Consider the following 24,216-nt stretch of genomic DNA (forward strand, 5'->3'; position numbering starts at 1 on the left):
CGGGGGGCACCAACAGGGTAGGAGGGCGTTTACTTTTGTTCCGCCAGGCCTGGCTCTCGGTCATTTCCGACGAATGGGTCAGGGAACTGGTATCCACCGGATACAAAATAGAATTTTCTTCCCCCAACCCCCCCCCCCCTTCCCGACGCGCTTCTTCCAGTCTTGCCCTCCAAAATCAAAGTCAACAGCTCTTCTTCAGGCCATACGGGCACTTCAAGGGGACGGAGTCATCATTCCGGTTCCCCTAGACCAAAGGTTCAAAGGGTTCTACTCGAACCTATTCATGGTCCCAAAGAAGGACGGATCGCTCCGTCCGATCCTGGACTTAAAACTGCTAAACAAATTTGTAAAAATCCGTCACTTCAGGCTGGAATCTCTCCGATCTGTGGTCACGTCCATGGAAAAAGGAGAATTCCTGGCGTCCATAGAAATCAAGGATGCTTACCTCCACATCCCAATTTTTCCTCCGCATCAACAGTTCCTCCGCTTCGCATGTCGCGGAGAGCACTTCCAATTTGTGGCCTTGCCTTTCAGTCTCGCCACCGCTCCCAGGGTCTTCACGAAGGTCATGGCGGCTGCGTAGAGTCCGTCGCTCTCACGGTGGATACTCTTTCTCGCCTGGGTTGGAAGATAAACTTCGAGAAATCCTCTCCGATTCCGGCTCAGCGGATCTCTTTTCTGGGGATGACTCTGGATACTTCCCGCGATCTGGTCATCCTTCCTCAAGACAAGGCCTTGGCCTTGCAGCAGGGAGCTCAGAGTCTTTCCCGTCCATCCGATTCTGCATGCGCGTTCTCGGGCAGATGGTAGCTGCCATGGAAGCGGTTCCATTTGCGCAATTTCACCTCCGTCCTCTCCAGCATGCGCTACTGTCGGCGTGGGACGGCAATCCGTCCTCCCTCGACCGCCGCTTCTTCCTGCCCCCACGGGTCAGAAAGACCCACAGGTGGTGGACGTTGAAGTCCTCCCTAACCCAGGGAAGATCTTTTCTCCCTGTGCAGTGGCTGGTGGTGACCACCGATGCCAGCCTCATAGGCTGGGGGGCGGTTTTCAACCACCACACAGCTCGGGCGGTGGTCCGCTCGAGAGTCTCGCCTCCCCATCAATCTCCTGGAGATACGAGCTATCAGACTAGCATTGTTCCAGTTTCACCACCTTCTGGCAGGTCACCCAGTCAGAATTCAATCCGACAACGCCACGGCCATGGCGTACATCAACCGTCAAGGGGGAACCCGCAGCAAGACGGCTATGCTCGAGGTGTCCCTCATCCTGCACTGGGCAGAATCCAATCATTCGCCCATCTCGGCGATCCACATTCCAGGGGTGGAGAATTGGGCGGCGGATTTCCTCAGCCGCCAGGGTCTCGCTTCCGGCGAGTGGTCCCTTCACCCGGAGGTTTTCCAGCAGATTTGTCATCGCTGGGGGACCCCGGATGTGGATCTCATGGCATCCAGGTTGAACAACAAGGTTCCACAGTTCTTTGCTCGGTCACTCGACCCACGGGCCATCGGAGCAGACGCCCTGGTCTTGCCTTGGCACCAGTTCCGCCTCCCGTACATTTTTCCCCCTCTTCCCCTGCTACCGAGGGTCATCAAGAAGATCAGAGCAGAGGGGGTACCAGTGATTCTCGTCGCACCGGACTGGACGCGCCGGGCATGGTACGCGGAACTGGTTCAGCTGGTCGCCGACGCCCCCTGGCGTCTTCCAGATCGCGTGGATCTTCTATCACAGGGCCCGATTTACCACCAGAACTCAGGGGCCCTGTCTTTGACGGCCTGGCCGTTGAATCCTGGATTCTAGGCCAAGCGGGTTTTAATCCCAAGGTGTCTTCCACCATGAACAGGGCTAAGAAACCTGTTTCCATGCGCAGTTACCACCGTACCTGGCGAATTTTTTTCTCACGGTGCGACGCACAGGGGCGATCTCCTCTGGTATTTTCTATCCCTACCAAACTGGAGTTTCTTCAGTCTGGACTAGAGTCGGGACTTGCCCTTAGTTCTCTAAAGGGTCAGGTTTCGGCATTGTCAGTCCCTTTTCCAGCGAAAAATTGCCAATAGGTTGCCGGTGAAGACTTTTTTCCAGGGAGTCTCCCACGTGGCGCCTCCCTACAAAAAGCCTTTGGATCCGTGGGATCTTAATTTAGTTCTCGGAGCTCTCCAGGAGACTCCCTTCGAACCCCTACAGGACGTTTCCCTGACCTTCCTCTCCTGGAAGGTAGTTTTCCTATTGGCCATTACGTCCATCAGACGGGTTTCGGAGTTGGCTGCACTCTCCTGCCGCCCTCCGTTTCTAAATTTTCATCCGGACAAGGCAGTATTGAGGACCTCTCCCGCTTTTCTGCCCAAGGTCGTATCTTCTTTCCACCTCAATGAGGAGATTGTTCTACCTTCGTTCTGTCCGGCACCAGTCCATCGCATTGAAAAGGCTCTGCACACTCCTTTTTTGAAGAAAGAAAAATTATTTTTTTATTTTCACGGCTCTGCGTTATAAACTTCTGTGAAGCACTTGGGGGTTCAAAGTGCTCACCACACATCTAGATAAGTTCCTTGGGGGGGGGTCTAGTTTCCAAAATGGGGTCACTTGTGGGGGTTTCTACTGTTTAGGCACATCAGGCGCTCTGCAAACGCAACGTGACGCCCGCAGACCATTCCATCAAAGTCTGCATTTCAGAAGTCACTTCTTCCCTTCCGAGCCCCGACGTGTGCCCAAACAGTGGTTTACCCCCGCATATGGGGTATCCGTGTACTCAGGACAAACTGGGCAACAACTATTGGGGTCCAATTTCTCCTGTTACCCTTGTGAAAATAAAAAATTGCTTGCTAAAACATCATTTTTGAGGAAAGAAAAATTATTTTTTTATTTTCACGGCTCTGCGTTATAAACTTCTGTGAAGCACTTGGGGGTTTAAAGTGGTCACTGCACATCTAGATTAGTTCCATGGGAGGTCTAGTTTCCAAAATGGGGTCAAATGTGGGGGAGCTCCAATGTTTAGGCACACAGGGGCTCTCTAAACGCGACATGGTGTCCGCTAACGATTGGAGCTAATTTTTCATTCAAAAAGTCAAATGGCGCTCCTTCCTTTCCGAGCCCTGCCGTGTGCCCAAACAGTGGTGTACCCCCACATGTGAGGTATCAGTGTACTCAGGAGAAATTGCCCAATAAATTTTAGGATCCATTTTATCCTGTTGCCCATGTGGAAATGAACAAATTGAGGCTAAAAGAAATTTTTTGTGAAAAAAAAAAAAAAAAAGTACTTTTTCATTTTTACGGATCAAATTGTGAAGCACCAAAGTCAAAGTGCTCACTATGCATCTAGATAAGCTCCTTGGGGGTCTAGTTTCCAAAATGGGGTCACTTGTGGGGGAGCTTCAATGTTTAGGCACACAGGGGCTCTCCAAACTCGACATGGTGTCCGTTAAATGATTGGAGCAAATTTTTCATTCAAAAGTCAAGTGGCGCTCCTTCTCTTCCAAGCCTTGGCGTATGCACAAACAGTGGTTTGTGACCACATATGAGGTATCGGTGTACTCAGGAGAAATTGCCCAACACATTTTAGGATCCATATTATCCTGCTATCCATGTGAAAATGAAAAAATTGAGGCTAAAATAAATTTTTTGTGGAAAAAAAGTATTTTTTCATTTTTACGGATCAAGTTTTGTAGCACCTTGGGGTTTAAAGTGCTCACTATGCATCTAGATAAGCTCATTGGGGGGTCTAGTTTCCAAAATGGGGTCACTTGTGGGGGAGCTTGAATGTTTAGGCACACAGGTGCTCTCCAAACACGACATGGTGTCCGCTAAAGATTGGAGCCAATTTTTCATTGAAAAACTCAAATGGCGCTCCTTCCCTTCCGAGCCCTGTTGTGCGCCCAAACAGTGGTTCCCCCCCCCATATGGGGTATCGGCGTACTCAGGACAAATTGTACAATAACTTTTGGGGTCCAGTTTCTCTTTTTACCCTTGGGAAAATAAAAAAATTGTTGCTAAAAGATCATTTTTGTGACTAAAAAGTTAAATGTTCATTTTTTCCTTCCATGTTGCTTCTGCTGCTGTGAAGCACCTGAAGGGTTAATAAACTTCTTGAATGTGGTTTTGAGTACCTTGAGGGGTGCAGTTTTTAGAATGGTGTCACTTTTGGGTATTTTCAGCCATGTAGACCCCTCAAACTGACTTCAAATGTGAGGTGGTCCCTAAAAAAAAAATGGTTTTGTAAATTTCGTTGTAAAAATGAGAAATCGCTGGTCAAATTTTAACCCTTATAACTTCCTAGCCAAAAAAAATTGTTTCCAAAATTGTGCTGATGTAAAGTAGACATGTGGGTAATGTTATTTATTAACTATTTTCTGTCACATAACTCTCGTTTAACAGAATAAAAATTCAAAATTTGAAAATTGCGAAATTTTCACCAAATTTCCACTTTTTTCACAAATAAACGCAAAAATTATCGACCTAAATTTACCACTAACAGGAAGCCCAGTATGTCACGAAAAACACTCTCAGAACCGCTAGGATCCGTTGAAGCGTTCCTGAGTTATTACCTCATAAAGGGACACTGATCAGAATTGCAAAAAACGGCCAGGTCATTAAGGTCAAAATAGGCTGGGTCATGAAGGGGTTAAGGGTGAAGCCAGAACATGTTGTACATGCATTTCTCTTTGAAAGTCTAAGAAATATGGGTTGTTCGAGACATTGATCAGAAAAACAGCATACTTTGATTAGAAAGTTTATTGAAGAGAGTAAAACTTGTAAAGAAGTGCAGACAATGATGGCCTGTTCAGTGAAAATGATCTCCAATGCTTTAAAATGGAAAGCCAAACCAGAGAGACGTGGAAGAAAATGGAAGACTACCATTCAAATGGATGGAAGAATAGCCAGAATGGCAAAGGCTCAGCCAATGATCAGCTCCAGGATGATCAAAGACAGTCTCAAGTTACCTGTGAGTACTGTGACGGTTAGAAGAGACTGCAGGGACTTCTTGCTAAAAGATTAGCTTCACACAATTTCCCACTGTAAAAAAAAAAAAAAAAAAAAAAAAAAAAAACTGAAGCGGATACAATTTGCCAAATGAACACTTCATCTGGCCTTAAAGAGAAGTGGAGAAACATTTTGTGGACTGATGAAAGTAAAATTGTTCTTTTGGGTCCAACGGCCGCAGACAGTTCATCAGCCGACCCCCAAACTCTGCATTCAAGCCACAGTACACTCTGAAGACAGTGAAGCATGGTGGTGCAAGCATCAGGATATGGGCATGTTTCTCTTACTATGGTGCCGGACCTATTTACCATATACCAGGGATCATGGACCAGTTTGCATATATTAAAATACTTGAAGAGGTCATGCGGCCTTACGCTGAAGAGGATATGACCTTGAAATGGATGTTTCAACAAGACAACGACCCTAAACGCACCAGTAAACGAGCAACATCTTGGTTCCAATCCAACAAAGTTGAGGTTATGGAGAGGCTAGCCCAATCCTCGGACCTTAATCCAATAGAGCACTTGTGGGGTGACATACAAAATGCCGTTTCTGAGGCAAAGCCAACAAATGCCAAAAAATGTGGGACGTAGTCCAAGTATCCTGGGCTGGAATAACAGTTGACAGTTGTGAGACGTTATTATTATTATTATTATTATTATTATTATTATTATTATTTATTGCTATAGCGCCATTTATTCTATGGCGCTTTACATGTGAGGAGGGGTATACATAATAAAAACAAGTACAATATTCTTAAACAATACAAGTCATAACTGGTACAGGAGGAGAGAGGACCCTGCCCGCGAAGGCTCACAATCTACAAGGGATGGGTGAGAATACAGTAGGTGAGGATAGAGCTGGTCATGCAGCGGTTTGGTTGATCGGTGGTTACTGCAGGTTGTAGGCTTGTCGGAAGAGATGGGTCTTCAGGCTCTTTTTGAAGGTTTCGATGTTAGGCGAGAGTCTGATGTGTTGTGGTAGAGGGTTCCAGAGTAGGGGCGATACGCGAGAGAAGAAATCTTGTATACGATTGTGGGAACAGGAGATAAGAGGGGAGTAGAGAAGGAGATCTTGTGAGGATCGGAGGTTGCGTGTAGGTAAGTACCGGGAGACGAGATCACAGATGTATGGAGGAGACAGGTTGTGGATGGCTTTGTATGTCATGGTTAGGGTTTTGTACTGGAGTCTCTGGGCAATGGGGAGCCAGTGAAGGGATTGACAGAGGGGAGAGGCCGGGGAATAGCGAGGGGACAGGTGGATTAGTCGGGCAGCAGAGTTTAGAATAGATTGGAGGGGTGCGAGAGTGTTCGAGGGGAGGCCACAGAGCAGGAGGTTGCAGTAGTCAAGGCGAGAGATGAGGGCATGGACTAGGGTTTTTGCAGATTCTTGGTTGAGGAATGTACGGATTCGTGAAATATTTTTGAGTTGAAGTCGGCAGGAAGTGGAAAGGGCTTGGATATGTGGTTTGAAGGAGAGATCAGCGTCAAGGATTACCCCGAGGCAGCGAGCTTGTGGGACTGGGGAGAGTGGGCAGCCATGCACTGTAATGGATAGGTTCGTTGGGGGGGTCGCGTGAGATGGGGGAAAGATGATGAATTCTGTTTTGTCCATGTTAAGTTTCAGAAATCTAGCGGAGAAGAAGGATGAAATAGTGGACAGACATTGAGGGATTCTGGTTAGTAGGGAGGTGATATCTGTTCCAGAGATGTAGATCTGTGTGTCATCAGCATAGAGGTGATACTGGAAGCCATGAGATTCTATGAGCTGTCCCAGGCCAAAGGTGTAAATGGAGAAGAGCAGGGGCTCAAGGACTGAACCTTGTGGGACTCCGACAGATTGGGGGGCGAGGTGAGGAGGTGGTGTGTGAGTGGGAGACGCTGAATGTCCGGTCTGTTAGGTATGATGAGATCCAGGATAGGGCCAAGTCTGTGATGCCAAGGAATGAGAGAGTCTGTAATAATAGGGAATGGTCCACTGTGTCAAAGGCAGCCGACAGGTCGAGGAGGAGGAGGACAGAGTAGTGTTGCTTGCTCTTGGCGGTTAAGAGGTCATTGGTGACCTTAGTTAGGGCAGTTTCAGTGGAGTGGTGTGACCGGAAGCCAGATTGTAAGCGGTCAAAGAGGGATCAAGAAGAGAGATGGGAGGACAGTTCAAGGTAGACGTGGTGTTCCAGTAGTTTAGAGACATAAGGGAGAAGTGATATAGGGCGATAGCTAGATACAGAGGATGGGTCAAGAGAAGGCTTTTTGACGATAGGTGTGATTGAGGCATGTTTAAAGCTTGAGGGGAAAACACCAGTTGTTGTGATAGGTTGAAGAGATGGGTTAGGGTTGGGATGAAGACTTTGGTGAGGTTTGGGATGAAGTGGGATGGCAGCGGGTCAAGTGCACAGGTGGTGAGATGTGATCTTGAGAGTAGAGTGGAGAGTTGATCTTCTGTAATGGTGGAGAAGTTGGATTTGAAGGTGGAGGGCTGGGAAGTCGGGAGGAAGGGCTCTGGGGGTTGTTGACCAAAACTGTCTCTGATGTTATCAATCTTCTGCTTGAAAAATGAGGCAAAGTCTTCAGCTGACATAAGTGGGGAGGGAGGAGGTGCTGGGGGACGGAGGAGAGAATTGAAGGTGTTGAATAACTGTTTAGGGTTGTGAGACAGTGTGGATATGAGAGATGAGAAGTAGGTTTGTTTAGCTGTGGCGAGTGTGGTCTTGAAAGTAGAGTGGGACTGTTTGATTGCGATGAAGTGCTCGTTGGAGTGGGATCTTTTCCATCTGCGCTCAGCAACATTGCAACGTTGCAACATAGATGTGAAGCAGTTCTAAAAACTGTGTGTATACAACTAAATATTAGGTTAGTGATTCACAGGAATGCTAAATCCACAAAACAAAGTACATATTTCGAGTTTGTAAAGACAAATGCAGACACTGCTATATTTTAGAACAACCCAATGGTCATGTTTTATTTTCTGTAAAGCAGTTAATAATTATATAAATGTCTCTTCATGTTTTGAATTAGAAAACAGCGTGCAATGTTCCCAATGCATGGAAATAAAAACTAGTTTGAAGACTTTGTGATTAACTCGTGTGTTTGAACACACTGCTTATACTGTCCTCATACATGTTAGCAGGGTGTGCAATGAGACATGTAGCTAAACCCTCTGTCTTCTTTAAGAAAAAGAGGCTGTAAAGTTGTAACCTTATTTAATTGCTTGAAGATGTGACAGGAAAGGGTGGAACTATAGGATGCAATAACAGGATCATTTCAGAGTATATAACCGCACAGAGCATAAAACACAAATAGTCTGCAATACACAGTAACATGAGGTAACACACCGGTAACATGAGGTAATACAAACTGATGATTACCTACTTAGTACAGCAAATATATTGATAAACACAGGATTATAACACACAGATAGTGGCTTACCCAACTATGCTTAGAGCAGGCTGTTTAACCCCTTAAGCCCCGAGGGTGGTTTGCACGTTAATGACCGGGCCAATTTTTACAATTCTGACCACTGTCCCTTTATGAGGTTATAACTCAGAATCGCCAAGATCTGTTGAAGCGTTCCAGACATTGTTTTCTCGTGATATATTGTACTTCATGATAGTGGTAAAATTTATTCGATATAACTTGCGTTTATTTGTGAAAAAAATGGAAATTTGGCGAAAATTTTGAAAATTTCGCAATTTTCCAACATTTCCCACATGTCTACTTTACATCAGCACAATTTTGAAACCAAAATTGTTTTTTGTTAGGGAGTTATAAGGGTTAAAAGTTGACCAGCAACTTCTCATTTTTACAACACCATTTTTTTTAGGGACCACATCTCATTTGAAGTCATTTTGAGGGGTCTATATGATAGAAAATACCCAAGTGTGACAACATTCTAAAAACTGCACCCCTCAAGGTGCTCAAAACCACATTCAAGAAGTTTATTAACCCTTCAGGTGTTTCACAGGAATTTTTGGAATGTTTAAATAAAAATGAACATTTAACTTTTTTTCACACAAAATTTATTTCAGCTCCAATTTGTTTTATTTTACCAAGGGTAACAGGAGAAAATGGACCCCGAAAGTTGTTGTCCAATTTGTCCTGAGTACGCTGATACCCCGTATGTGGGGGGGGGGAAACACTGTTTGGGCGCATGGCAGAGCTCGGAAGGAAAGGAGCATCATTTGGAATGCAGACTTAGATGGATTGGTCTGCAGGCGTGACGTTGCATTTGCAGAGCCCCTGATGTACCCAAACAGTACAAACCCCCCACAAGTGACACCAATTTGGAAAGTAGACCCCCTAAGGAATTTATATAGATGTGTTTTGAGAGATTTGAACCCCCAAGTGTTTCACTACAGTTTATAACTCAGAGCCGTAAAAATAAAAATTCCTTTTTTTTTTTCACAAAAATGATTTTTTAGCCCCCATTTTTGTATTTTCACAAGGGTAACAGGATAAATTGGACCCCAATAGTTGTTGTCCAATTTGTCCTGAGTACGCTGATACCCCATATGTGGGGGGAACCACTGTTTGGGCGCATGGCAGAGCTCGGAAGGAAAGGAGCGCCATTTTACTTTTCAATGCAAAATTGACTGGAATTGAGATGGCACGCCATGTTGCGATTGGAGAGCCCCTGATGTGTCTAAACATTGAAACCCCCCACAAGTGACACCATTTTGGAAAGTAGACCCCCTAAGGAACTTATCTAGATGTGTTTTAAGAGCTTTGAACCCCCAAGTGTTTCACTACAGTTTATAACGCAGAGCCGTGAAAATAAAAATTCTTTTTTTTTTTTTCACAAAAATGATTTTTTAGCCCCCAGTTTTGTATTTTCACAGGGGTAACAGGATAAATTGGACCCCAAAAGTTGTTGTCCAATTTGTCCTGAGTACGCTGATACCCCGTATGTGGGGGGGAAACACTGTTTGGGCGCATGGCAGAGCTCGGAAGGGAAGGAGCGCCATTTGGAATGCAGACTTAGGCTACTTTCACACTAGCATCGGTACGGGGCCGTCGCGCTGCGTCGGCCCGACATACCGACGCATACTGTGCAAGCGCCACACAACGGGGGCAGCGGATGCTGTTTTTCCACGCATCCGCTGCCCCATTGTGAGGTGCAGGGAGGTGGGGGCGGAGTTCCGGCCGCGCATGCGCGTTCGGAAATGGCGGACGGTCGGCACAAAAAAACGTTACATGTAACGTTTTTTGCGGCCGGCGGTCCACCACAACACGGCACAACCGTCGCACGACGGTTGCGACGTGTGTCAATACGTCGCAATGCGTCGCTAATGTTAGTCTATGGGGAAAAAACACATCCTGCAGACGACTTTGCAGGATGCGTTTTTTCGCCAAAACGACACATTGCGACGTATGCAAAAAAACGCTAGTGTGAAAGTAGCCTTAGATGGATTGGTCTGCAGGCGTGACGTTGCATTTGCAGAGCCCCTGATGTACCCAAACAGTACAAACCCCCCACAAGTGACACCAATTTGGAAAGTAGACCCCCTAAGGAACTTATCTAGATGTGTTGTGAGAACTTTGAACCCCCAAGTGTTTCACTACAGTTTGTAACGCAGAGCCGTGAAAATAAAAATTCTTTTTTTTTTTCACAAAAATGATTTTTTAGCCCCCAGTTTTGTATATTCACAAGGGTAACAGGATAAATTGGACCCCAAAAGTTGTTGTCTAATTTGTCCCGGGTACGCTGATACCCCATATGTGTGGGGGAACCACTGTTTGAGCGCACGGGAGAGCTCGGAAGGGAAGGAGTGCCATTTGAAATGCAGACTTAGATGGATTGGTCTGCAGGCGTCACGTTGCATTTGTAGAGCCCCTGATGTACCCAAACAGTAGAAACCCCGCACAAGTGAACCAATATTGGAAACTAGACCTCCCAAGGAACTTATCTAGATGTGTTGTGAGAACTTTGAACCCCCAAGTGTTTCACTACAGTTTATAACGCAGAGCCGTGAAAATAAAAAATCTTTTTTTTCCCACAAAAATGATTTTTAGCCCCCCAAATTTTTATTTTCTCAAGGATAACAAGAGAACTTGGACCCCAAAAGTTGTTGTCCAATTTGTCCCGAGTACGCTGATACCCCATATGTTGGGGTAAACCCCTGTTTGAGCGCACGGGAGAGCTCGGAAGGGAAGGAGCACTGTTTTACTTTTTCAACGCAGAATTGGTTGGAATTGAGATCGGACGCCATGTCGTGTTTGGAGAGCCCCTGATGTGCCTGAACAGGGGAAACTCCCCAATTCTACCTGAAACCCTAATCCAAACACACCCCTAACCCTAATACCAACGGTAACCCTAACCACACCCTTAACCCTGACACACCCCTAACTCTAATCCCAACCCTAATCCCAACCGTAAATGTAATCCAAACCCTAATCCTAACTTTAGCCCCAACCCTAAACCTAACTTTAGCCCCAACCATAGCCCTAACCATAGCCCTAACCCTAGCCCTAATCCTAATGGGCAAATGGAAATAAATACATTTTTTTTATTTTTTTTATTATTTTTCCCTAACTAAGGGGGTGATGAAGGGGGGGTTTGATTTACTTTTATAGCGTTTTTTATATCGGATTTTTATGATTGGCCGGTGTCACACACTAAAAGACGCATTTTGAGAGCTATAATTTTTCCATATTTTAGTCCACAGAGTCATGTGAGGTCTTGTTTTTTGCGGGACGAGTTGGCGTTTTTATTGGTAACATTTTCAGACACGTGAGTTTTTGATCACTTTTTAGTCTGATTTTTGTGAGGCAGAATGACCAAAAACCAGCTATTCATGAATTTCTTTTGGGGGAGGCGTTTATACCGTTCCACGTTTGGTAAAATGTTGTGAATTCTGCTCTTGGGCTCCCTCCGGTGGTTGTTGGTGGTAGTGCAGTTGTCTTGGGGTTGTAATTCTGGGCAGGTGTTTCTGCTGATTTCAGCTCTATTAGGTATTAAGGTGTGCAGGATCCATGAGTCCTTGCCAGTTGTCCATTGTACTTGGTGGGATTGCATCTCTCTGGCTCCTCATGCCCTGCTGCCAATTCAGCTAAGATAAGTGTCTGTTTTTTTGTCTCTGTGCACACATGCAGTGTGCTTTGCAATTCAGTGCAATTCATTGTGTTTTTGTCCAGCTTAGACTTTGTTTGGATTTTTCAGTCATGCTGGATTCTCAGGAGATGCAGATATACTTTCTATGTCTTTAGTTAGATGTAGTATATTTGTATTATCTGCTGTGGATATTTTTAGGATTTTAATACTGACCGCTTAGAATTCTGTCCTATCCTTTTCTGTTTAGCTAGAAGTGCCTCTTTTGCTAAATCCTGTTTTTCTGCCTGCGTGTGTTTTTCCTCTTATACTCACAGTCAATATTTGTGGGGGGCTGCCTATCCTCTGGGGTTCTGCTCTGAGGCAAGATAGAATTCCCATTTCCATCTATAGGGGTATTTAGTCCTCCGGCTGTGTCGAGGTGTCTAGGACGTGTTAGGTACATCCCACGGCTATTTCTAGTTGCGGTGTTAGTTTAGGGTTTGCAGTCAGTACAGGTACCACCTACTCCTGAGAAAGTCTCTCATGCGGCTCCAAGGTCACCGGATCATAACAGTAAAATTGATAAAGCAGTTTTATTCGCCGGTCAGTACGATTACAGCGATTATCTCATTTATAGCATTTTTTTATGTTTTGGCGCTTTTATACGATAAAAGCTATTTTATAGAAAAAATAATTATTTTGGTATCGCTTTATTCTGAGGACTATAACTTTTTTATTTTTTTTGCTTATGATGCTGTATGGCGGCTCGTTTTTTGCGGGACAAGATGACGTCTTCAGCGGTACCATGGTTATTTATATCCGTCTTTTTGATCGCGTGTTATTCCACTTTTTGTTCGGTGGTATGATAATAAAGCGTTGTTTTTTGGCTCGTTTTTTTTGTTTGTTTTTTTTTCCCTTACGGTGTTCACTGAAGGGGTTAACTAGTGGGACAGATTTATAGGTTGGGTCGTTACGGATGCGGCGATACTAAATATGTGTACTTCTATTGTTTGGTTTTTTTATTTAGATAAGGAAATGTATTTATGGGAATAATATTTTTTTTTTCTTTATTTAGGAATTTTTTTTTTTTTATTTTTTTTTTTACACATGTGGATTTTTTTTTTTTTTTAACTTTTTTACTTTGTCCCAGGGGGGGACATCACAGATTGCTGATCTGACAGTTTGCACAGTCAGATCAGCGATCTGACTGACAGCGCTGCAGGCTTACCAGCGCCTGCTCTGGACCCGGAAGTAATCCCTGCAGGACCCGGATGCAGCCCCTGGGCCTGCAGGGATAGGAGGTAAGAGACGCTCGGAGCAACGCGATCACATCGCATTGCTCCGGGGGTCTCAGGGAAGCACGCAGGGAGCCCCTTCCCTGCGCGATGCTTCCTTATACCGCCGGAACACTGCGATCATGTTTGATCGCAGTTTGCCGGGGGTTAATGTGCCGGGGGCGGTCCGTGACCGCTCCTGGCACATAGTGCCGGATGTCAGCTGCGATAGTCAGCTGACACCCGGCCGCGCTCCCCCCGTGAGCGCTGCCGATCGTGCTGGACGTACTATCCCGTCACTGGGAATTAAGTCCCAGGTCACCTTGACGGGATAGTACGTCCAATGGGATTAAGGGGTTAAGGAGCATGCAGAAAACGAATTATGTGGTTTCTCCAAAGACGCATGGAGGAACAATGGCTGCTGTTCCCTTCTCAGTGTCATAATAAGACCACAATGCAACAGGAACAATCCCGCAATGCCCTAGGAACTTTCCATAATACATTGCAAACTAAACTAGAATCTATGCATTAAATCACCAGCTGATGGTGCTGTTACCTTACAATATGAAATATAGGAAGGATTAATACACACAAAAATAAAATGCCTGTAATAACGGAGACATAAAAAATATGACTAAACTTTCCAGACAGCAATTATATTGCTGGACAGAACACTGCTATTATTTTGAACACTACTGTACAGCACATGAGAAAATGTTCTCATACTTTAACATTTGAGTTTGTGTCTTAAAAGGCCAACATTTTCCCACATAAAAGCAGTTTGCATGTAAATGTTTTATGTCAATATTTTTTAAATTAATTTTATTGCCATTTTCTCTCTAGGTTCTAGGTCCTCATTCAACTGCCAATAGTATCATGTCTTCTTATCAACAACAGAAAACCATAAAACCTGCAGAGCAAGGTAAAGGTCCTTTGAGGCTATGTGCACACGTTCAGGTTTTTTCGCTATAAAAACTCATTAAAAATGCATACATTATGCATTCTATCATTTAGAATGCATTCTGCATGTTTTGTGCACATGGTGTGTTTTTTTCCGTGAAAAAAACGCATCGCGGTAAAAAAGCAGCATGTTCATTAATTTTGCGGATTTTCCGCGTTTTTCCCGCGATTCTATGCATTTGGAAAAAAACGCGTCTAAAAGCGCGGTAAAAACGCATGCGGATTTCTGGCAGAAATGTCCGTTTTTTGTCAGGAAAATTTCTGCCAGAAATCCTGATGTGTGCACATTGCCTTATATGTCCAGATAAATTGCCTCCAAGGCAGTGTTCACAGCAGTCTTTGGCATGATATTGGTAAAACCGCAACTCTTTTGCTACACATTCAAAACCTTTGTATAAAAATGCAATGTGCGATTGCAGATCAGTGATACATGGCATGTTAATCGGCAGTTATTTTACTTAAAATGATATGTTGGAATTATTGTATTGTTGTTTTCCCCCTCCTCTCCGGTTTACATTATTGTTGGTAGCACATCCCCAGTTTCCATATAGAGATGTGCTGCAAAAATTAATTTCTTGAGCTTTAGTCGCTGACTCTAGCTGCAGTCTAGCCGGCTCCTCTCCGACCATTCCCTCTACCTTCTTATCCAGTGACTGCTAGTGTGGATTTTTCTCAGTGTCTTTTTCACTTTCTGCCCCCCCCTTTTTTCCCACTGGATGTTTGCTGTTATTTTGCTCCCAGCACTGCAGAGGAAGGAAGCTTCCCTGTACCTCTTCACACACTTATCTTTCTCCTTAATGTATCTTGCTCCCTTCTGGCATTGACCTTATTCTGTCTTACCTCCTCTTTCTATACTTTTCTTTGTCATGCCTGACAAGAAGACCGATTTACACCAGCCAGTCCAACCATTTTGCCTGCGCTACATGTAAATGCTAATTCCCATCTAACCAGTTTGTAGCTACCTGTAATGCCTGCACCTGGCAACAGCTGTCTTCCGCAGACAGCTTAGGCACTTACCACAACCTGTGAAGAGAGTGCATCCTGTCTGTATGTGCTATAGCTCTATCTCAGTCGTGGCCAAGCTAACTTAGCAGCTGGTGGGTCTGACTCACCCTGTGTATTCTCTACCAATGTCCCGAAGGCGTACCCCTTGTGGTCTCTTCAAGGTTATATTTTCTCACTTGCTCCCCCTTCCCATACAAGGCACCTTCTGCGAGAGAGGAAGAACTTTCCTCCGAGTCTGGTCAGGGTCTACATCCAAGTTAATAGACATGGTTGACAGTCTAGAGCAGGTGGTCAGCATGTCCTTGCATGTTAAGGAAGCAAACTTCTCCCTACAAAAGCCGCTCTTTTAACAAATTCTAGAGCGCAACCATGCACTTCGTCAAACTCAGAATGGTTGGCAATGTCCTAGTCAAGAGAATGGACGCACTCAGAAAGTGCTTCCACAAACTGAAGTGCATGGACATTCTGTATCCTTTTTTAGACTAGTTGCTTGCTCGCTGAGACACCTTCCCTATGGAAGACCCTCTGGTTTCTTAATTCTCCAGGACCACCCTACCAATCTCAGATGCCGGGACACTAAAAAACCCAACAGACAAGCACTTCGAAAATTTGGCTTAGTCCACAGTCTACTTTTTTTCCAGATGTGTAATTCTCCACAGTTAACAAAATTTTGGTCAGAGAGATAGTTTCCTCTGTATACAAGATGGTTTTTCACTCCACCTCATTATCACTTCTTCTGATAATTTCAGTTTTTATCGGTCCTCTCTTGGCATCCTCAGCCCCCAGGGTATTCATGAAGATAAAGGCTGGGGTCATGGCCCTTCTACGTACCAGGTAGAGTGTGGTCATTGCCTATCTGGGCAATATCATGAAGGCTCCGTCTTACTCTGAGAAGATGGAATGTCAACAGTCTTTCTTCGGATGTATGATCAGTAGTCCCAAGTCCTCCCTGATTCCTTCCCAATACCTTTCTTCCTAGTAATGTTATTTTACATTACTAAGGATAGAATATTCCTTCCAGAAGACAGTATTGGAGCTGTGAGATACCTGTTACCTGTCCTTCTTTGCCTTTGCTTGAAAATACTGGGCAGAATAGTCCATCTGAGCTTTTCTCATCGCACAGTGTCGTACCAGACCTCTTCAGCTTGCCCCCTCTTTCTTCAATACCCTGTATGCCATAATCTTCTGCACTGAAACTTGGTAAGGTTGCAACCTAGTCTTCAGTTAACAACTTCTCGAAGTTCTACAATGTACGTAATTCCACAATGCGAGCCTTGGCAGGAAGGTGCTGCATGCGGCAGTATCTCAGGTGATTGCCTGAGGGATTGTCATGTATTATCCTTTAAAACTCTTTTCCCAACCTCCGAGGACTGCTTTTAAGATGTGCTGTGCTTCATATGCCCCCCCCCCCCCCCATGAAGCAACCGACAGGTGGATTTTTTATTTTACTGTAAAAGCTCTTTCTCGTAACTTTCCTTGGCATACACAGCTCCCAATCTTGCCATATGGAGAGACTATGGCTAGTTTTTTTTTTCTCTGGTTTCTCACTCTGTTCTTTCGCTTCTCCTGCTTTCTCATTATCTGGTATTACCCTGGTGCCTAAATGTCGGTGTACTTTGTGACAGAGGACCTAACTTTTTCAGTTCGTAGTGTAAGCCTTCTTAGGGCAGCAGGCCACACCCTTGGTTCCTGTGTACCCCTCAGCCACCCTCAATGAAGGCAATGAGAGAAAATTTTAGATAAGTTGTGAAAATCTTCTTTTTGTCAACCCAAATGATGAAATCAGCAACAAGCGAGCAACTGTGTACACTGGGCAATGATCGATTTTGAAACAAATAATAGTTTGAGCTATTACTGCCCTTGGTAAAAGGCCATTAACAACCACTAGTGATGAGCGCGTATACTCGTTGCTCGAGATTTCCCGAGCATGCTTGGGTGACCTCCGAGTATTTTTTTGTGCTCGGAGATTGTTTTCTTCGCCGCAGCTGAATGATTTACATCTGTTAGCCAGCATAAGTACATGTGGGGGTTGCCTGGTTGCTAGGGAATACCCACATGTACTTATGCTGGCTAAGAGATGTAAATCATTCAGCTGCGGCGAAGAAAACGAAATCTCCGTGCACTAAAAAATACTCGGAGGACACCCGAGCGTGCTCGGGAAATCTCGAGCAACGAGTATACTCGCTCATCACTAACAACCACCTATCACCACCATAACTGTTTTAGTAAATTCTTGCATTATCCATTAACCCCTTTCTGTCATTGGATGTACTATTCCGTCCATGTGGAGTGGGCCCTACTTCCCAAGGACGGAATAGTACGACCATCGCGATCGGCCGCGCTCACGGGGGGAGCGCGACCGATCACGGCCGGGTGTCAGCTGCCTATCGCAGCTGACATCGGGCGCTATGTGCCAGGAGCGGTCACGGACCGCCCCCGGCACATTAACCCCCGGCACACCGCGATCAAACATGATCGCGGTGTGCCGGCGGTATAGGGAAGCATCGCGCAGGGAGGGGGCTCCCTGCGGGCTTCCCTGAGACCCCCGCAGCAACGCGATGTGATCGCGTTGCTCCAAGGGTCTCCTACCTCCTTCCTCGCTGCAGGTCCCGGATCCAAGATGGCCGCGGCATCCGGGTCCTGCAGGGAGGGAGGTGGCTTACCAAGTGCCTGCTCAGAGCAGGCGCTTGGTAAGCCTGCAGTGCTCTAAGTCAGATCGGTGATCTGACAGAGTGCTGTGCAAACTGTCAGATCACCGATCTGTGATGTCCCCCCCTGGGACAAAGTAAAAAAGTTTTTTAAAAAAATTTCCACATGTGTAAAAAAAAAATAAATAAATAAATAAAAAAATTCCTAAATTAAGAAAAAAAAATATATATATTCCCATAAATACATTTATTGTTTTGTTTTTTTTATTTAGATAAAGAAAAGTACACATATTTAGTATCGCCGCGTCCGTAACGACCCAACCTATAAAACTGTCCCACTAGTTAACCCCTTCAGTAAACACCGTAAGAAAAAAAGAGGCAAAAAACAACGCTTTATCATACCGCCGAATAAAAAGTGGAATAAAACGCGATCAAAAAGACAGATATAAATCATTTTGTCCCGCAAAAAAAGAGCTGCCATACAGCATCATCAGCTTTATCAATTTTACCAAACGCAGAACGGTATAAACGCCTCCCTCATAAGAAATTCATGAATAGCTGGTTTTTGGTCATTCTGCCTCACAAAAATCGGAATAAAAAGCGATCAAAAAATGTCATGTGCCCGAAAATGTTACCAATAAAAACGTCAACTCGTCCCGCAAAAAACAAGACCTCACATGACTCTGTGGTCTCAAATATGGAAAAATTATAGCTCTCAAAATGTGGTAACACAAAAAATATTTTTTGCAATAAAAAGCGTCTTTCAGTGTGTGACGGCTGCCAATCATAAAAATCCGCTAAAAAACCCGCTATAAAAGTAAATCAAACCCCCCTTCATCACCCCCTTAGTTAGGAAAAAATTAAAAAAACATATTTATTTCCATTTTCCCATTAGGGCTAGGGTTAGGGCTAGGGTTAGGGCTAGGATTAGGATTAGGGTTAGGGCTAGGGCTAGGGTTAGGGCTAGGGTTAAGGCTACAGTTAGGGTTGGGGCTAAAGTTAGGGTTGGGGCTAAAGTTAGGGTTAGGGTTTGGATTACATTTACGGTTGGGAATAGGGTTGGGATTAGGGTTAGGGGTGTGTCTGGGTTAGAGGTGTGGTTAGGGATACCGTTGGGATTAGGGTTAGGGGTGTGTTTGCATTAGGGTTTCAGTTATAATTGGGAGGTTTCCACTGTTTAGGCACATCAGGGGCTCTCCAAACGCGACATGGCGTCCGATCTCAATTCCAGCCAATTCTGCGTTGAAAAAGTAAAACAGTGCTCCTTCCCTTCCGAGCTCTCCCGTGTGCCCACACAGGGGTTTACCCCAACATATGGGGTATCAGCATACTCAGGACAAATTGGACAGCAACTTTTGGGGTCCAATTTCTCCTGTTACCCTTGGGAAAATACAAAACTGGGGGCTAAAAAATAATTTTTGTGGGAAAAAAAAGGATTTTTTATTTTCACGGCTCTGCGTTAAAAACTGTAGTGAAACACTTGGGGGCTCAAAGTTCTCACAACACATCTAGATAAGTTCCTTGGGGGGTCTAGTTTCCAATATGGAGTCACTTGTGGGGGGTTTCTACTGTTTAGGTACATTAAAGGGTCTGCAAACCCAATGTGACGCCTGCAGACCAATCCATCTAAGTCTGCATTCCAAATGATGCTCCTTCCCTTCCGAGCTCTGCCATGCGCTCAAACGGTGGTTCCCCCCCACATATCAGGTATCAGCGTACTCAGGACAAATTGGACAACAATATTTAGTGTCCAATTTCTCCTGTTACCCTTGGAAAAATACAAAACTGGGGGCTAAAAAATAATTTTTGTGGAAAAAAAAAATTGTTTATTTGCACGGCTCTGCGTTATAAACTGTAGTGAAACACTTGGGGGTTCAAAGCTCTCACAACACATCTAGATGAGTTCCTTAGGGGGTCTACTTTCCAAAATGCTGTCACTTGTGGGGGGTTTCTACTGTTTAGGTACATTAGGGGCTCTGCAAACGCAATGTGACGCCTGCAGACCATTCCATCTAAGTCTGCATTCCAAATGGCGCTCCTTCCCTTCCGAGCCCTCCCATGCGCCCAAACGGTGGTTCCCCCCCACATTTGGGGTATCAGCGCACTCAGGAGAAATTAGACACCCAAAGTTGTTGTCCAATTTATCCTGTTACCCTCGGAAAAATACAAAACGGGGCTAAAAAATAATTTTTGTGGGAAAAAATTTTTGTTTTATTTTTACGGCTCTGCATTATAAACTTCTGTGAAGCCCTTGGTGGGTCAAAGTGCTCACCACACATCTAGATGAGTTCCTTAGGGGGTCTACTTTCCAAAATGGTGTCACTTGTGGGGGGTTTCAATGTTTAGGCACATCAGTGGCTCTCCAAACGCAACATGGCGTCCCATCTCAATTCCTGTCAATTTTGCATTGAAAAGTCAAACGGCGCTCCTTCCCTTCCGAGCTCTCCCATGCGCCCAAACAGTGGTTTACCCCCACATTTGGGGTATCAGCGTACTCAGGACAAATTGTACAACAACTTTTGGGGTCCAATTTCTTCTTACCCTTGGGAAAATAAAAAATTGGGGGCGAAAAGATAATTTTTGTGAAAAAAAAAATGATTTTTTTATTTTTACGGTTCTGCATTATAAACTTCTGTGAAGCACTTGGTGGGTCAAAGTGCTCACCACACCTCTAGATAAGTTCCTTAGGGGGTCTACTTTCCAAAATGGTGTCACTTGTGGGGGGTTTCAATGTTTAGGCACATCAATGGCTCTCCAAATGCAACATGGCATCCCATCTCAATTCCTGTCAATTTTGCATTGAAAAGTCAAACTGCGCTCCTTCCCTTCCGAGCTCTGCCATGCGCCCAAACAGTGGTTTACCCCCACATATGGGGTACCGGCGTACTCAGGACAAATTGTACAACAATGTTTGGGGTCCATTTTCTCCTGTTACCCTTGGTAAAATAAAACAAATTAGAGCTGAAGTAAACTTTTTGTGAAAAAAAGTTAAATGTTCATTTTTATTTAAAAATTCCAAAAATTCCTGTGAAACACCTGAAGGGTTAATAAACTTCTTGAATGTGGTTTTGAGCACCTTGAGGGGTGCAGTTTTTAGAATGGTGTCACACTTGGGTATTTTCTATCATATAGACCCCTCAAAATGACTTCAAATGAGATGTGGTCCCTAAAAAAAAAAATGGTGTTTTAAAAATGAGAAATTGCTGGTCAACTTTTAACCCTTATAACTCCCTAACAAAAAAAAATTTTGGTTCCAAAATTGTGCTGATGTAAAGTAGACATGTGGGAAATGTTACTTATTAAGTATTTTGTGTGACATATCACTGTGATTTAATTTCATAAAAATTAAAAGTTGGAAAATTGCAAAATTTTCAAAATTTTCGCCAAATTTCCGTTTTTTTCACAAATAAACGCAGGTAATATCAAAGAAATTTTACCACTATCATGAAGTACAATAAGTCACGAGAAAACAGTGTCAGAATCACCGGGATCCGTTGAAGCGTTCCAGAGTTATAACCTCATAAAGGGACAGTGGTCAGAATTGTAAAAATTGGCCCGGTCCATAACGTGCAAACCACCCTTGGGGGTAAAGTGGTTAAATAACAATTCTGGAGCATCTTTTTTTAGAGCTCCATTTTGTTTCGATCATCAGTCTGCATGCCAGACAGCCACTTTATTCAAAGTCTATGGGATTGACTTGGAGAATTAAATTATCTGTCTGTACTCTGCCTAAGGCTTGTCATACACATTAGATTGGCTGCTCGCTGAACAATGCCTCAGTCGATTTTTCATCCGACAGTCATCTCAACCGACTCTCCCATATACAGGAGAGTACATGCTCTCTTGGCCATGCACTCCTGTAATTTCTATTAAAAAGCTGCCAATTGACACATTGGCTAGCGGCTTATCTCAGGGAGAAAAATGTGATCGACTTTTCAAAATTTGACATACGCGATCGACATCTCTCCCGACCATCAGTCAGTCTTCACCCGCATATATATTAGACTGTCGGACAACCGTCGATAACTGTGGCTTCAGCCTGCATTAGTCTAATGTATATGAGGGCCTTCAACTTGGAGTTGCTCTTTTTAGTACTTATACTTTGTGTAAAGTTGTCACTGTTTTTCATTTTGTTTTTCAGAAAATGAACTCTTCATCGCTCCCAAGCTTAGTAAAACCATTCCGTGGAAGCTTGACCTACTTGACTAGGACAGATTATCTCTGTATCAAAGACTGGCACCACTTCAGATAACAATATACATGGAGAACATTGGGGCATTGCATCCACTTATATATGCAGACACCACAGCACTCTGCCTTGAATCACTGGGGAGTCAGTCAGTCCACCAGTTAGACATGTTATTTATATATGATGTTTATATGTATTATATTTGAAAATGGGTGTTTTATTATTGAGCGCTCTGCTAATTTTTAATGGCCTATTTTTTACACCTCTCTTGTAAAATGTATTATTTCATGTTGGTCTAGTTCTTATGCACTCCATTGTTCTCTGATACTAGAAGTGTCACAACAGAAAGGTAACTAAATTACATTAGATCAGCATTTCCCAAACTCTGGTCCTCATGGCCCCCAAGAGATTGTGTTCAGGATTCCCTCACTATTGCACAGGTGAGAGAACCTGTGGCAATTTCTGATGCCTTGATAATTCCATCTCCTTTGCAATGCTAAGATGATCCCGAAAACATGATCTGTTTGGGGCTGTGAGGACTAGAGTTTGGGAAACACTGTCTTATATGTATATGAAGGTCTGCTGTCTCCCAGAAAAAAATATTTGTCCATGATGTGTAATGTGTGATATGTTTTCTTTGCAGTTTCGAGTTTATAGCATAGCGACTATTGCTGATCGGATCAGGCATAATTCAAAATCGCCGGTTCATGCAGATTTTCCCTGGAAATTGAATTCATGTAGAAGTTATTTTCTGCAAATTTAATGCCACTCCTTATTCTCCAGACTCCAAAGCATAATAAACATAATATCTAAAAAATAAGAAAACCCTTATACTCGCCTCACGTCTCTGGCTCACTGCTCCTCACTGCCACTTCTCTGGTTTTCCTCACATCTATGGCTGTGCTGAAATCCCCAGGCCTCTCTTACTAGGCCAGGGCTTCTGGGTTTGGAAGGACTCTGCTCTTGTACCCACAAAGGTCACGGTGCACACTGTGATGCCAGGATGTCTCAGGGTAGGCCATAACCTTTACCATTTTGCAGAATCCTCACGGAAATGAATTAAGAAACTACATTGTGGCAAATTTTGATTTTTTTTTTTCTTTTGTGGGGGGGGTATGATTCGAAGACCATTTCCACTCAAATTTATTTGTACATCTCGAATAGTCACAGGGAGATGATCCACAAAAATGACTGTTCATAATATACATATTATACTTAAACCCTAATCTGCATCCTATAGTTAATGATTGTATTCTCAGAGGGGGAAAAACAACAAAAAAATATATTTAAAATCCTTCATAATTAGATAGGAACCACTAGATATAATAGAATATTTCTTTCCTCCTACTGTATCGTGTAGAAGTAATTCAGGTCAAGCTGTAAGACAAAAAAGTCTGATGACATGGAAGCTTATTCAATTCCTTCTGAAATTGTTTAGGAAATTCATCAATAATGATCATGCCTTGAATAGTAAAATGTTGTTAAGTACACTTTTCTTAAATTATAACTAGCATTAGATAATATAAACATTCTAGATGGACAACAAAATCACTCTTAATTTTTACTGTACTGGTTTCTCTTCACAATTTTTTAACTTGCCTTACCTTGCTTTGCCTGTACCTCTGAGCTGACATCATTTTTAACTAAAAGAGGTTTATTAGCAGTACTTTTATAGAATAGGCCAAAATCTGTCATTTAGACCTAGTTTAGGAGTCTTTATATTCAGTCCATGCTCCCTCACTCCATTGATCCACTGAGCATCAAAAATATTTGGGCAACGTCTGTTGTTTGTACATTGACCTCTGTGTATGTCACAGAAAAATGCCAACAACACTGCCATCAATTCCTTTTGTTTTATAAGTATTAAATCTAAAACCATAATATCCAAGTTATATTTTTCAGCATGCACAAAAATATGCACACTATACAAATGGAGATGTAACACCTTGCTTTGGTTCCAATTGGTTCTAAGCCCAAACAAATTAGATATACAGATCTCATGCCGTTTTGGTGCACATATTAATGCCCACTTCATGAGCCAAGCGAGAAGACAAAGATTTACCATCTCCTCTGTATGTTCTGGGTGCCCCTTTTTTTCGGCTTCAGACAGTCTTATTTTCAGCACGTGTGTGTGTGTGTG

General features: G+C 43.8%; 1 protein-coding gene across 1 annotated transcript in view; it reads left to right on the forward strand.

Annotated features, from left to right (window-relative positions):
- Positions 1-23,644, forward strand: part of ELP1 (elongator acetyltransferase complex subunit 1) — a 162,852-nt gene extending 139,208 nt beyond the window's left edge. The window contains exons 36-37 of the mRNA XM_077272515.1: positions 14,118-14,196; positions 22,029-23,644. Of these exons, the coding sequence (XP_077128630.1) occupies positions 14,118-14,196; positions 22,029-22,096 (147 nt within the window). The 3' untranslated portion in view covers positions 22,097-23,644. The remainder of the gene's footprint in view (positions 1-14,117; positions 14,197-22,028) is intronic.
- Positions 23,645-24,216: the final 572 nt, after the last annotated feature.

Source organism: Ranitomeya variabilis, chromosome 1 (assembly GCF_051348905.1).
Source record: "Ranitomeya variabilis isolate aRanVar5 chromosome 1, aRanVar5.hap1, whole genome shotgun sequence".
Taxonomy (NCBI): Eukaryota; Metazoa; Chordata; class Amphibia; order Anura; family Dendrobatidae; genus Ranitomeya; species Ranitomeya variabilis.